Source organism: Lepus europaeus, chromosome 3, assembly GCF_033115175.1.
Source record: "Lepus europaeus isolate LE1 chromosome 3, mLepTim1.pri, whole genome shotgun sequence".
Classification (NCBI taxonomy): Eukaryota; Metazoa; Chordata; class Mammalia; order Lagomorpha; family Leporidae; genus Lepus; species Lepus europaeus.
This window is the reverse complement of record NC_084829.1, coordinates 147,789,020-147,805,310: the sequence shown is the minus strand read 5'-3', so window position 1 is coordinate 147,805,310 and position 16,291 is coordinate 147,789,020. Positions and strand designations below refer to the sequence as shown.

At 35.8% G+C, this 16,291-nt stretch overlaps 1 protein-coding gene across 1 annotated transcript in view; it reads right to left on the bottom strand.

The window, feature by feature from the left end:
* ADGB (androglobin) overlaps nt 1–16,291 on the bottom strand; it is a 225,895-nt gene that overhangs the window by 101,960 nt on the left and 107,644 nt on the right. Inside the window, exons 18-20 of the mRNA XM_062187283.1 lie at nt 10,987–11,116; nt 1,424–1,461; nt 392–574 (exon numbers count right to left, since the gene is read on the bottom strand). Of these exons, the coding sequence (XP_062043267.1) occupies nt 392–574; nt 1,424–1,461; nt 10,987–11,116 (351 nt within the window). The remainder of the gene's footprint in view (nt 1–391; nt 575–1,423; nt 1,462–10,986; nt 11,117–16,291) is intronic.

Sequence of the window (16,291 nt, the reverse complement as noted above, 5' to 3'; positions counted from 1 at the left end):
CATAATTATAGGCAAAACATTTTTAAAAATAACAACTATGTTGAGTATGTTGCCTGAAGAGACACAAATCATGTCATTAAATAAATTGCCTTCATCTTCGTTAACAAAACACTTTGGAGAACTTGGAAATAGCCTGAGACAGGTTTTACTACCATTGTGCTATGTGGATAATCAATGCATCTATGTTTCACCTTCTAGAATGTTTATTTGTTATTATGTCAATACAAAGGTAACATTGGCTTAGCTTTTTTGAATGATAATTGAGAATTCATAGCTTATATAACCATAGTGTTACATACAGGTTAATAAACTCTGATGTGGTTAGTATAGTAATGCAGCTGAGGATTTAGCCATTACAACATAGTTAGATGGATAACTTTTGGATACTTACTGAAAGCATTCACAGAAATCTTCAAAATCTAACCATATTTCTTTGGAAACGCAAGTATTTATTGTTACGAGTTCTTCTAGTGATTTTTCCTGCGTTGCTGTTGTCTGGCTGACCAACTCTTTTTCCAAGCTCAGTCCATTAGTTTGATGAGTATCATTCAATCCAGGGTCTGTTTGCTCATCTGTGCAGAGTAGAAGACAAACAAAGAATATCTGGTTAAATAGTAAATTATAAAAATACAAAAAATTACGAGGAGGTTCTAAATTTATTATTGGAGAAATATTTGCTGAAATAATAATTTACATGCAGGTCTCAAATGTGCAGATTTCCCCACAGAAACACATTTTTTTATACTTAGGAGAAGTCTATCAAGTATCGTGAACACTAGTGTTCAGGAATTTTGAAACCACTTTGATAAAGTTGTGCACATGTTCTTTAGAGTCTGTGAAGTTACAAGAGAAATGACCCAGCTTTTGTGCTTAATATGTGCTTAATATGCTTAACATGTCTGCAATAGCCGGACATATTTATATATGAGGAGGAGGTTCAGACACCAGAGGAGAAATGACAAATTGAAGAGATACATCCCAACAAACGTAGGCCAGTAAACTATTTAATTTCTGCCTGTAGTCAGTCATTCTGTAGCCTTATTTTATATTAACCAAGTAATATAAAAACTCTTATACAGTGCAGAAACCAAAATTTTATATATACATGTGCCACACATTTGAGCTTTGATCAAGTCTGTGTTCAAGAACTAGAAAATCTGTAATGGTTTCAGTACTTTGATAATGGTGTACATATATTTAAGTTTGCAAATATTACTATGGTCTTTAGCCAGATTCTTTTTATTTTTACATTTTGTCTTAACTTTGAGTTTAACAAGTGAAGTTACTTTTTTTCCTAGATCATTACATATTACATTCAACAAACCAATGGGGATTCTAAAGAGATTCTCCCAAAAGCCAGGAAGAGGGAGGGACTCCTGTGTTCTTTGATGTTCATTAAAAAAGTCACAAGAATATTATTGATTTACCTTTTCCTAGTATAACCAGTGATGGAACAGTACCCTATGAAATAAAAAGAAAGTGTTAAGAAACTGTTTTGAATTCAACAAAACATTTAAAGTGCTATTTAAAGTGCCCAAGTCTTTCAAAGAATGAGTACAATGTTTGTTTCAGCATCGAAAACACAGTTCCTGGGAAAACTTACTAACATACAGTAAACAGGTTCAAATTAAAATATGTGAACCTAATTAAATATTGGGTTGAGATTTAACTTTGTGATGTTAAAACACAGAATAGGGCCTGTGCCATGGCGCAGTAGGTTAATCCTCTGCTTGCAGCGCCAGCATCCCATATCGGTGCTGGTTCCAGACCCGGTTGCTTTACTTCCAATCCAGCTCTCTGCTATGGCCTGGGATAGCAGAAGATGGCCCAACTCCTTGGGCCCCTGCACCCATGTGGGAGGCCAGGAAGAAGCGCTTGGCTCCTGGCTTCGGATTGGCGCAGCTCTGGCTGTTGCGGCCATTTGGAGAGTGAACCAGTGGAAGAAAGACCTCTCTCTCTGTCTCCCCCTCTCACTGTCTGTAAGTCTACCTCTCAAATAAAATAAATAAAACCTTAAAAAAAACAAAAAATACAGAATATATGAATGCGTTAAATGATTGACTCGTAACAAAAGTTAAATTAAAACAATGGGATTTTACTTGGCACGAGGTACCTGTCAGTAATAGAGAAATTAAGGAGACCATGATTCTTCGTTATTGTATAGAACCCAGAAAGGCTGCTTTCAATGATAAAAATGGTTCCTGAAACTTTTAACCAGGAAATTATGGTGAATTTGTGAATAAAACTTTAGATTCTCTGGAACTCTATTAATTTAAGTATAAAAGATAAAATGGTACAAATTCATACAGAATGATGACAAGTGATGTCAGAGATTATATTGGACAACGTTTAGTGTATGGAGGAGAAAGCAGAGATAACTGACCACTAAGTTCTAGTTAGAGCAATTCTCCTTAGGCCTTAGCACTCCAGAAACGTTTGGCAGACATCTGAGGAGGACGTAATGAGATACAGCCTTCTGGTTCAGAAACCAGTCTTCTGCATAAACGGGACACTGAAAATTGCCTGAACTGGAGAAATTGAACTGGAAATCTCTCCATATGAATTCAGAGTTACTGTTATACAGTGTTTTGGGGATGTGGAGAAAGGGAAAATTTATTGTTAGTGAAAAGAAAGAATGTTGCAGCCCTGTGGAAAACAGTGTGGAGATTCCTCAAAAATTCAAAATAGTACTTCCATGTAATCCCCTTCTGGTTATATGCCCAAAGGCAATGAAATCAGAATGCTGTAGAGATTTGCACTCCCATTCTCTTAACAGCATTATTTACAATAACCAAGTTTGGGAATCAACCCAAGTGTCCATCAACAAATGAATGGATAAAGTAAAATATGATGTATATACACAATGGAATATCTTCTAACCTTAAAAAAGGAAGTCCTATAATTTGTGGTAATATGGATAGATTTGAGAATATTACATTAAGTGAAATAAACCAGATAGAAAAAAAATGCCATATGATTTCATTTATATGTGGAATCTAGGAAAGTTGAACTCAGTAGAGAGAGTAGAATGGGTAAGGATGGTGGTTACCAGGGGCAAAGAGTGAGAGGTGGTAGAGAAGTGGTGGCCAAAGGATGAAATTTAATTTGATTAGGAGAAAAAGCTCAAGAGATCTAATGTACAACATGATAACTACAGTTAATCATAATAATATTGTTGAAAATTGCTAGGAGAGTAGATTTTAAGTGTTCTCACCAAAACAAATAAGTATGTGAAGTAATGCACACTTGATTAGTTCAATGTAGCCATTCAGACTTACATGCATAGTTAACATACTCAAATTGTGCATGATATATACTTTTCATCGATTAAAAATGAATTAAAAAGAAAAAGGAGGGAAGAGATAAGACACAAACTTTGACAAAACATATCCAACACATTTAATAAGAGCTAAGTATTTGGGTTTTACAAAGAACATCCATGGGTTGCTTAAACAAAAGAAATAACCAAGGGAGATACTAGATAAAGGACATAAGCAGGCATCACACAGAGGCACAAACAAAAATGCCACTACACAGATAAAAAGATGCTCAGTCACAATAAAAACCAGTTAAATGGAATTTTAAAATACAATTAACTACTCTTTCTTATCAATAGTTTTGGTTAAAAAATAAAAAAAAACCACATTCTGTGAGGTTCAAAGGAAATATTTACACATTCTGTATGCCAGATGATATTAATCTTATGGGGTGCATTTGGCAATAACCATAAATATGCACAAATAGAATTTTATTGACCAAACAATTCCACCACATGTATAAATTCATTTATGACATTTTTTATAATAGCAAAAAAATTGGAAAAAACTCAAGAGTCTGTCCAGAGATGTTATTAAAAATAAAACAAACTATGGTTCATCACACAATGAATTAATATGCAACATTAAGAATGAAGTCATTCTTCAGGTATATATTAAAATCTCCAGAATATATTAAGTATTTAAAAAAATAATTAAATTTTGAGTAGAAAAAGAGGAGATCATGTAATGTAATATGTGGTGTGATTCTCTCCAATTAACTAAAGAAATCTTGGAAGTCTCCTACAGAGGACAGAACAGCAAAACAGGTTGGAGAGGCACATGCAAAGTAGCAATTCTTCTAAATTTGTGCTTTAGATTTTTAATTTTGAATATGGTACTATACTACCTATTTAAAAATATTCTTTTACATCCACCATGTTGTCAAACATAATGGAACACTATGTTAAGCAAAGAAAATTTTCAGATAATGCTGACAAGAGTGAGCCTTGACACATCTTGGAGAAATATTGGCATCTTGCTGTAAGGTTAGACAGTCAGATGCCCTATGATCTATCAGCTGTAGTATGAGAGTCATATCTGAAGGCAAGGTTTACGGTTTCTGAACCAACTGTCCTCTGGGACCCACAGTTAGATTTTTTTTTTTTTGGAAAATATTAACATGGATTTCTTTAAAATTACCTTTTTAACTGAAATTCAATATTTTTGTCAATTATCAATTATCAGTTTATGCAAGTAGCCATAATGTTATTAGCAATAACTGAAGGACCTATCAATAAAATAAATCATATTATTTTACATTATGTTAAATGGTAAACATCTTAAATGGTCATATATGCTGGTCATTATCTTGAAATTACAGCAGTTATTAGGATCATTGTCATATTTCATGTGATCGTGTCTTCCTGTCTATATATATTCCTGTGACCTGTAGTTGGCCAACTGATGACTATGCTTGTTAGTCATTCAACCATGAAATAGTGAAGCTACATGTTTTCATAGTGCTAGCCTAGACAGCTGTATTACTTTCCACAGTGCCCTACCAACAGTCCTCAGTCAACTAATATGCAAAAATAGATGACTTATCCTTATTGTTGTTGGAAATTTTCCAACATTGTCAGGAGGCTGTAGCACACACATAAAAGATAATCAGTCCCAAAACTAAAGAAACTCTGACACACGCGTATAGGGAACATTTAAGAAACACCACAGTAACATTGTTTGCAATGGGAAGAAAGGATGAGTACAGATATCACACTGTGATAGATAAAAATAATTGCAGTATAGTTATACAATAAATACCATAACCAGTAAAATTAAAGAACTCTAACATGCAACCAATGACTTGAATCTTACAAATATGATGTAAGTCAAAGAAGTTACGGAAGAATTAATACACTAAGAGTCTACTAAAATTATGTACCAATTAAATCAAGTTATATATTATTTACAAATACATAATACACATAATTGGAAAAATTAGTAAAATTTATGGAGCTGATTAATAAAAACATCTGAAAGAGGAAATACAACTAGAAGAGATAACACGGGAGTTGTACTGCAGAGGAATATTGCATTTGGTAATCTACATTATAGATACATAACACACTTACTTTAAAAATTGTTATTTATTTTTTATTTTGAGCAGCTGAGAAGCACACTATCAGAGATCGCCTATATGCTGGTTCACTACCCAAATACCTACATATAGCCATGGTTGTGACAGGTTGAGCCTGAAACCAGGAACATTTATCCACGTCTCCTATAAGTGTGACAGGAACCCAAATTCTTGAGCCATCACCTATTGCTTCTCAGGAAACACATTAGCAGGAAACTGGACTTAGGAGTTGAATTGGGGCTCAAATTCAGGCAGTCAAGTGTGGAATATTCATAGGCATTCCAAGGGCTGTGTTAACCACTATGGCAAAGGCCCATCTCAAAGGTATTTATTTATTTATTTCTTTATTTTTTTTAACATTTATTTAATGAATATAAATTTCCAGTGTACAGCTTGTGGATTACAATGGCTTCCCCCTCCCATAACTTCCCTCCCACCTGCAACCCTCCCCTCTCCCGCTCCCTCTCCCCTTCCATTTGCATCAAGATTCATTTTCAATTCTCTTTATATACAGAAGATCAATTTAGTATAAAGATTTCCACAGTTTGCACCCACATAGAAACACAAAGTGAAACATACTGTTTGAGTACTAGTTATAGCATTAAATCACAATGTACAGCACATTAAGGACAGAGATCCCACATGAGGAGCAAGTGCACAGTGACTCCTGTTGTTGACCCAACAAATTGACACTCTAGTTTATGGCGCCAGTAACCATCCTAGGCTGTCGTCAGGAGTTGCCAAGGCTATGGAAGCCTTACAAGTTTACCGACTCTGATCATATTTAGACAAGGTCATAAAAGACAGAGTGAGGATAGTAATCAATGATCCTAAGAGTGGCATTTACCAGGTTTGAAAAATTATACAGCATTAAGTGGGGAAGAGGACCATCAGTACACACAGGTTGGGAGTAGAGCCATTGGTGGTAGAGTAGAGGTTATGATTACAAAGGAATGAGGCCCAAGTGCACTAGACAGGGCCTAGAACAAAGGACAGAGTCATTATTAGAGGAGCTAAGAAAGGTGCTGTCTAAGCTACAAGTAATTTTTCTGATTGAGAGGCAAATAGAACCTGATAGAAGGGGCTTGATAATAATCTGGTGGGCTTTAGGCCTTGTAAATTAAGAGGCCCAGACCTATCAATCTCTTCACATGGGGTATATCCTAAGGGAGGTGTGAACCTCCTAGGGGAAGGCACTCTGTTGACTTGCATTACTTGGCTGGCCTGGGAGGAGAGCTGGCCAGGTAAAGGCAGGTGGCATCTCTAACAAGAAATTTACAGTTCTGCCTGCAATGTTGCTGACCCTACTTGACCATACCCTCAGCTGCAGTGGTCACTTTGGAAGTTGGGCTGAGTGAAGGGCTTTTCAGCTTAGAGCCAATAAGATCTGTGGCTCTGACCTGGGCATCCTTCGACTCCAGGGCAGGTCCATTTCCAGTGATCCAACTCTTGGCAGAGCTGCCAAGGCTCTTCACAAGCTGACTTCTGCTGAAGCCCAGGCTTACCACATTGAAAGCCACTGCAGTGGACTGGCCTGTTGGGTCTCCTTGAGGGCAGATCACTGTACAGATCAGCCATTAATAGGCCTGCCACCCATTGCTTCTGATGCCGAGCTTTATTTTCCTCTTGGTTTGTGTTAAAGCAGACCAGAGGATGCAAGTCAAGGGAGTGCCCAAGTCCCATCTCTAATCTTCGGTGGCCTGAACTACAAGTCTATAGTCACAGGCATGTTCTGTAGTAGTTTTTCTAAGGTAGACAATGCCCATGAAGAAAATTATATTCTCACTTTCAAACTTTCTTTTCCTTTGGTCTGAAAGGGAGGTTTTTTCTACTTACTGTATACTTCGCTGATGGCGAAGTGAATCTAGCTATGAGATTATTATTTAAGTTCTTATTTTGGCTATGCTATTACAGAAAAATGTTAGCCATCTCTTTTATAAGGTCTAAAGATTAAATTGTGCATCCTACAGATTCCTTCATAATAGAATGTTTCCTACCTTGAAGAGAATAGAGAAATGAAAGAACAAGTTGGGCTTAGAATAGAGAAATGAGGGAGCAAGTCCTAGATCGCTTGCTGACAATAGCAATATTACATGAATACTTAGCAAACAGTTTCAACCATTAGATAACAACTTAAGAAAACTTTTACCAGAAGGTCCAATGCCTTCTATAAATTTTAAGAATCATGTATTTGAAAACACCTCTTAAATATCTAACATGGTGTAGTTTGTTTAGCCAGTAAACTTAAGCACAACCATCTAAAATGTTTTTAGTTTCTTTCTACCAACAAGTCTAAAACATATGATACACAGATTCAGGTCACACAAATTAAAATGTATCTTTGATCGATTTTAGCAGCTTAAATTTATGGACAATCTTATCTATAAGCCATTTAAAATAAAACTCTTAATAAAATTTCCCCATGTGGACATACAATATGTACACACATATAACATAGCATAGTAGACCAATATAGCAATTTTAATAATAGCTTTTAAATCTTTAACTCTTTTTGTAGATTGCCAATTGATTTGAATTGCTTTTTGTTTTTAGTAACCTCAGTTAACCATACTTTCTCTCAGTTGGTACTGTTAATACATTATTGGCTTCATCTGTTTACAGAGCCATCCCAAAATACTGAATACAATAGGAGTGGCTGGAAAAAGTCCATAGGAACCCATAGGAGGACAGCTAAACACAGAACCAACAACGCTTTAGTTTTATGAGCAGTACATCATATATAACTATGGATGACAAAAGACTTTAAGTCGCCATGTTTAAAATTATAAACTCATCAACCAACAAGAGGCACTTGCTTACTTCACAGTATTTTTGAAAGCACCTGTAGGATTTGACAAGTATTTAACCCTTTAGGCCTCTGTGGCTTTCTCATTAAGATAACTATCATGTCTAGTAACACCAGATCATTAGACTTTTTAATTCTCAAACATTTGTATTAATAGCATTTTCCATTATAGAAACTTATAGTCTGGTACCACATCACATCTTGACAGTCCTTCTAATATAATCCAAATAGACTGATTAGTTGGTGTCTCTATAAGATGAGAGACATAGGTCCTTCGATTTTTTCAGTTGGGCCCAAACTGGAAAAACCAAAGTCCAGGATTTACTGGAAATTTTAGAGACCAGATTGTTTGAAACTTTGATTTTTTGAATGCCTGTCAAGAATGCCAAGAAGGCTCAAAATCCAAAATATCTGGTTGAAATAAGATTCCTTAAAATCATGACATAACATAGACCAAATTTGATCATTGTTACAAGGTGATTATTCAAATTTTTGAAAATAAGCACATATTTAAATAACCCATAGCTCTTAATAAAAATTCAGCTGTTTTGAACAATTAGAATTTAACAGACATCAAGAGAACATAATAGATTACTTTAACACATTGCTTTAACAGAGCATCAGAGTTTAATTCTATGTCAAAGAGAAATTGAGCTTCCTGTGATCTTTTGCTGTGAGGTTTCCTTCCTTTACCTTCTTTCATATTGGTGACCATGTTTCTGTGTTTCTGTGTGTAACACATCTTTAAGCATCTTTTGCAGGGCAGGATGAGTGGCAACAAATTCTTTCAGTTTCTGTTTGCTATGAAAAGTCTTAATTTCACCTTCATTCACAAATGAGAGCTTTGCAGGATATAGTATTCTGGGCTGGCAGTTTTTCTCTCTTAGTACCTGGGCTATGTCTCGCCATTCCCTTCTAGCTTGTAGGGTTTCTGATGAGAAGTCTGCTGTGAGTCTAATTGGAGATCCTCTAAGAGTAATCTGACGTTTCTCTCTTGCACATTTTAGGATCTTTTCTTTCTGTTTCACTGTGGTGAGTTTGATTACAACGTGTCGTGGTGAGGATCTCTTTTGGTCATGTTTATTGGGGTTCTATAAGCTTCCTGTACTAAGATGCCTCTGTCCTTCTCCAAACCTGGGAAATTTTCTGCTAGTATCTCACTGAAAATGCCTTCTAATCCTTTCTCCCTCTCCATGCCTTCAGGAACTCCTAGAACCCGAATGTTGTGTTTTTTTATAGTATCCTGTAGATTCCCGATAATATTTTTTAGATTTCTAATTTCTTCTTCTTTTCTTTGGTTTGCCTGTTTCCTTTCCTGTTCTCTGTCTTCTAAGTCTGATATTCTCTCTTCTGCTTCGCCCATTCTGTTTTTAAGGCTCTCTAATGTGTTTGTCATTTGATCTATTGAATTCTTCATTTCATTATGATTTCTCGTCACTATCAGAGTTTCTTGTTCCACTAGTTGTTTCATTTCATTTTGATTCCTCCTTAATATTTCACTTTCACGAGAGAGATTTTCTATCTTGTCCATTAAGGCTTTCTGTAGTTCAAGAATTTGTTTTTGAGAACTTCTTAATGATCTTATCAATTTTTTGAGATCCGCTTCTTGCATTTCTTCGATCTCATCATGTTCATAATCTTGAATTGGGGTGTCTTTTTCATTTGGGGGCGTCATAGTGTCTTCCTTGTTCTTGTTAGCTTGGTTTTTGCGTTTGTTGTTTGGCATGTTGGAGATATTTGGTTTCTTCACTGTGGGGTTTTTTCTTGTTACACTGTGGCTCTGTATTAAGTCGACTGTCTGCTTTCAGTGGAGCCTTAGAGGCTTGAGATAAGTGTGGACTGAGAGCTGTGTTTGGTTCCTCAGGGTTGAGGGTGTGTCAAAAATAACACTCCTAGGTTAGGTGTGGTAAATCTCTCTTTCTTTTTTTGATTTAAAAGGGAAGTAATTCCGCACAGCTGAACGTAATTGGAGGTAGTTAGCAGGCAAATGATATACCCACAGGAGCCAGAGATCGGAAGCTCTTTCCCAAGGACCACACAGGGAATCTCTGCTGCCCTCAGTGTGGGCTCCAATTCTCCTGCAGTCTCTCACTGGGTTGCCAAGTTAGATGCTAATCTCCTGTTATTTCACCCCTCCCCCCAGAGTCAGGTTTTTCTGCTAGGCTCAGGGCCGGTGCAGACCTGAGGTCACCCTGCTTATGACGTATGTCCAAAATGGCGCCTGCTCTGTCTTGCTCGCCTTTGAGAGGTGAGCGGAGAGAGAGAAACTTGTGTCTGTATCGGACACTTTTTAAATTTTTTTCCTATCTTTCTTCTAGTTAGCCTGGTGAACTTTTCCCCACGGAGTTTCAAGCCTTGTTCCCTCTAGCCTCCTCTTTCCGCTTGCCAGCTGGTGTCTTGGGCTATTGAGGTTCGGCTCACCTCACGTTCCAGCGCTGGTGTGTTGAGTCTGCCGCTGGTGTCCCGAACTTGGGCTCCCACGCTCTCCACGCAGGTCCACTGTGAATCACTAGTTCTGGAAGAGTTTCCTCTGCTGTTTCATCCCCTACTCTTCCTTGACCCTGCAGTATCTCCACTTATATTAAACTTTCTCTCCCCCGGACTAATAGTGTGCTCCCTGCCTATTCTGCCATCTTGCCGCTCTAAAGGTATTTATTTTAATAACATTCCTTATAGTGCTCAGATGCATGTTATATATTATTTTTTATGTTTAATATATTTCAAAGTTTAAGAAAAAAGTTTTCTATCATCAAGGTTTGGGTCAAATTTAAGAGTAACAGAGTTACCTGAGACATAGCTCCTGTTATTTGACTCAAGTCCTGCTGGCTTGTGGGTGCAGTTTCATCGCTTTCAGTGACAGAAGGTAAGCTAGATCCCAGAGGCACTCCTTTCTTAATGAGAGATGGTACGCAATATCTAATGGAAAAAAATTCCTGTTATTTTAATATCTTGTTTAATGTTGCTCATGAATAACTGCAATTTTGTCAATAATGCAAAGTAACAGTTTTGTTCATTTTTTCATGCACACATTTTTATAACAAGTCATGATTTCTTACTTTATGTTGAAGCGTTGAATTACCTTCAACACTACTGAAGAAGCAGTCTACATCAGTTAATGTTTTGGTGTAAAAATTTTCCAGAACACTGTTTTAAAGCTTTGGTGGCCATCTTTGGGTATTGATGATCAAAACACAAGCATTTGACATTAGAATTGATTTAACTGTAAGTTATATGTCAGTGAAACATTGCTCAGAGTTATATATTTAATTACAAATCTAAAAAACTCAAGTTTGTTACTGTGCCATTCGTACCGGCTACCTAAGTGTATAGCACTTCCTTCAAGTAATTGCTGATATGATTCCACAGCTGGAATTTTAAAAGCACAATAATAACTCATTTGTTGTAGAATATATATGTATATATTTAGGAAATTATATTTCAAAGATAAAATTAGGTTCTGTGTATATAAGTTTCATAAACTTGGTCATTTTTTCCAGTGCTTCCCATTAAGTATAAAATTTAATTTACCTGTAACGAAACTTCTCCGATTTACATAAAACTGCCACTAGAGGGTAGCACAAACATATTTCTGAAGCACCAATTCTATCAAACAAGGCCATGAGTCAAGAATGGGCAAGTTTGGGATAGTGTTGCAATGATAGGAAACCTACATAGCAGTCATTTTCAAGGGCTTACCAGAAAAAAACAGGGGTTTACTCTCATGTTGACCTAAGAACTCTGACTGTTCAGAGAGATGAGACAAGCAACATGTCTCTCAAGTAGGATAAAATGCTATTCACATATCTTTGCATTTGGCTCTGCCACATATAATAAATATGCAAATGAATTCATAATACATTCAAGCAGTGAATACATTAGTTGAATTCAATCAAGCTATTAAATCACCTGTATATGGCTATTAGAATTTCATTCACCTTGATCAGGTAATCAAGTTGAAAGAAGATACAAGAAAAATCAAATAGGGGAGTAACTCAGGAAATTTAGATTACAAAATTCAGCCATTTGTGAGTTCTACAGACACAGAGATTCTTAAAAGGCTGTGTAAATCTACTTAAATTGTGAGAAAAATTGTCCCAATGGTCCTTGGCCCCCATTCTTAACAACTATCAACATCGCTAATTCATATGTAAACTCAAACAGCTGAAAGATAACAAAAAAGTATTTGGAATGGCAAAGTTATTATATTAGTGTGTGTGATGGTGACTTTTGGATGTCAGCTAGAACAGATTTAGGAATACCTAGCTAGATGGAAAATCAATATTTTGGGGTGGATATGTGAGAGTGTTTAGAGGAGACTAGTTGTGAATTCAGTCAGGGAACTGAATAGGAAAGATCCACTCTCAGTTTGGGCAGATGCAATACAATGATCTGCAAGCCTAGACAGAACAAAAAAGCAGAGGCAAGGTGAATGAATTTACTCTCTCCTTGCTGGATGTAGTACACTCTTCTTCTTCTGCCCTTGGACATCAGAACTCCAAATTCATTTCTCCTTTGGATTCTAGGGCAAGCACCAACAGCTTCCCAAGATTTCAGGCTTTCAGGCTTAAACTACACCATTGGCTTCCCTGGTTGTGTGGCCTTTGAACTCAGACAGTTATGTTACCAGACTCTGTGGCTCTCTAGCCTGCAAAAATGTCCTGCCATGGGACATTTCCAGCTCCATATTGTGTGAGCCACTTCCCCTAACAAATGACTCTTTATAATCTATCTATCTATCTATCTATCTATCTATCTATCTATCTATCGCTCCTTATTTACACTGGATAACTTAAGCATGAAATAAATCAGAAAAATTATGAGGCATTATAATTTTCATGTTAATAATAGTTCTGTGTATACTATAGACTGTATGGCTATGTTCCCCAGAAATTCATTCATATGTTAACTTTACATCCAATGTGGTGATATTTAGAAGTGGACACTTTGGGAGGTGATTAGGACATGAAGATAGGGACTTAGAACCCTTATAAATAAACTACAGGAAGGTCACTTGTCCCATCTACCATGTGAGGTTATAGAGAAAAAATGGTCATATACAAACCAGGGCCATATTTATCTCAGATTTCCCAGCCTCCAGAACTGTGAGAAGTAAAATTCTGCTGTTTATAAACCAAATAGGCTTTGGCAGATTTGCTATAGCAACCCGCACAGACTATGAACCTCTATATACTACTTTGTAATACAGTAGTTCTTCTGAATCTGAGATGCCTGTATCCATCTATTAAGTCAACAGCAGATGGAAAATGTTTAGAAAAATATGTGTCTATACTGAACATGTCCAAATGCTTTGCCCTGTCATTATTCTTTAAACAATGTAGAACAACCATTTATATAGCACTCACCTTGTACTAGGTGTTATAATTCATCTAGAAATGATTTAGAATGCAAATGTGCATAAACTGTATGCAAATACTACAACATTTTATATGAGAGGCTTGAGTATGCAGAAATTTTGGTTTCCGCAGGGAGAGTGTGAGAGGCGGGAGCTGGGTCCTACAACTATGTTACATAATCTGTCCAATTAGGCTTCTAAATATACAGCTCAGGGGTGGGCAAATAGCCTAGTGGTTAAGATGCTGATATTCTGCATTGCAGTTCCCGGGTTCAATTCCTGTCTCTGGCTCCTGACTCCAGCTTCCTTTTAATGCAAACCCTGGTGTACAGTAACTGGGTTATGGCTACCCATGTGGAAGACCCGGATTGCATTCCTAGCTCCTGGGCATTTGTGAAGTGAACTAGTAGGTGCGAGTGTGCTCTGCTCCCTACCCCACTACATAAACAAAAATTTAAAAAATATATAGTGTAATATTTAACTTTACTTACATGATCATTAAGTTAAAAGAAAATCTTGGTTTGTAAAAAGTGTTTATAGAAAAATTAACTTTCTGTAAGTTCCTATATAATTTTAATTGACTTTTGTCATTATTTAAATAGTTGGTAATATTTTACTTTTAACTAACCTTTTTTTGGCTTTTAAAGGACTTAAGGAGAAAGTAATATATAAATCATAAATGTAATGCAAAATGTTTAAATTTAGCTAGTTAAAAAGTTTATAGAATTGATAGATTTATTTTTTAAAGTTAAGAGAAACTTGATTTATAAATTGGTGACAATCATACATTGAGAAAACAAGTCCCAAATTGCTTATGAAGATGTCCTTTGTGGATGTTGCTAACTGCCAATGTTTGTCTATTAGTGCTGCAAAGGAACTGCTCATTACCCACTTCTCAGTGTTCAATTCTTGATGCATAACACTGACTGGCCCTTAAAAATATATGAAACTCATCTCTAATATTCTAAAGTGAAATAAAGTCTGTAAAATGTAATTGAATTGGCAGTGATCTAAAGAGACTCTAAAAGTAGGAAAGCACATGGAACAAAGTATTCTAAACTTTAGCTGTGAAACAGACACGGTTGTGTTTCTGTGATGCAGATCCAGAGATTTTAGCAGCCCATGAGCCCTGCCAGAGGCACCTACCAATCATGGTCACCACTCTTCAACACAGACAACCCCTGCCATGGCTCACAATACATTTGCCTTTTGATTTTTTATTTTCTTAATGTATCTTAATAAAACAATTTAAAAATAAACCAAGTACTTTTAAAAATTAGACTCCTTGGGTCTAATATTTTTGTGTAAAAGTCATCCACATTGCTTTGTGTAGCAATATTTATTTTACTTTTATATCTATATATTATTGCATTATGTTTGTTTTTGGATTTAGCATGATGTATCTAGCTGCAGTTTAATTTGTACTTATATTGCTTGGTGGTTTTGAAACTTCCTGAATTTTGACTTCATTAAAATTTTTTTTTAATAATATAAGGAAAACATATTTCCTATATTCCATAGGTACAATTTTAAGAATATAACATATATCCCTTCTTCCCTTGCTCTCTCAATCTCCCTCCTTCCCTTCTTTCTTTTTTTTAATTTTTGCAAAAACATAATTTCAACGGACTCCATAATCACAGACTTAAAGGACAACCGACCATAATAATTAACAAGTAAAATGTAGAAAGACCAGAGTTCCTCAGAAGTTCAAACAAGAGCAAAAAAAAAAAAAAAAAATCAAATCACAAGGTGTCAATTTAATTCCTATATATCTTTTGTATTTTATATACATATTTGTATTTTTGTATTTTGTATTTTATATTTGTATATTTGTATTTTGTATACATATATAATATGTATATATACATCTGCTACATATAAGAATAAACATATTTGTTTTATGAGAGTGGCTTTTTTCACTGAACATGATGGTTTTCAGTGGCATTCTTTTTGTCCCAAAACAGGATTTGACTATTTTTTATGGCTGAGTAGTAGTCCATAGTATATATACATACAAATACACTACATTTGCTTCATCCAATCATTAATTGGTGTTCATCTGGGTTGATTCCATATCTTAGCTAATCTGAATTGAGCTGCAATAAAGAGAGGAGTACAAATAACTCTTCCATTAGCTGATTTTATTTCATTAAGGTAAACTCCCAGGAGTGAGAGTGCTGGGTCATATGGTAGGTCTATTTCAGATTTCTGAGGAATCTCCATACTGTCATCATGATGGTTGTATTAGTTTACATGCTCTCCAACAGTGTATTAAGTTTCCTTTTCCCCACATCTTCACCAGCATTTATTGTTTATAGATTTTTGGATGATAGCCATGCTAATTTGGGGTGAGGTGAAACCTCACTGTGGCTTTTAATTGCATTTTCCTGATGACTGGTGATCCTGAGCATTTTTTCATGTGTCTGTTGGCCATTTGTATTTCACCCATTGAAAAATTCCTGTTCATGTCCATACTCATTTTTTAACCATATTGTTTGTTGTGTTTTTGTTCAATTTCTTGAGGATATATGTCTTGGATCCTTGAGGATATATATATAGATAGATAGATAGATAGATAGATAGATATCTCCAGGATCTTCTAGATCCTAGATATTAATCCTTTATCAGGCATGTAGCTTGTAAATATTTTTCCCATTCTGGTGGTTGCCTCTTCTTTTTTTGATAATTTTTTTTTTTTAATTTTTGACAGGCAGAGTGGACAGTGAGAGAGAGAC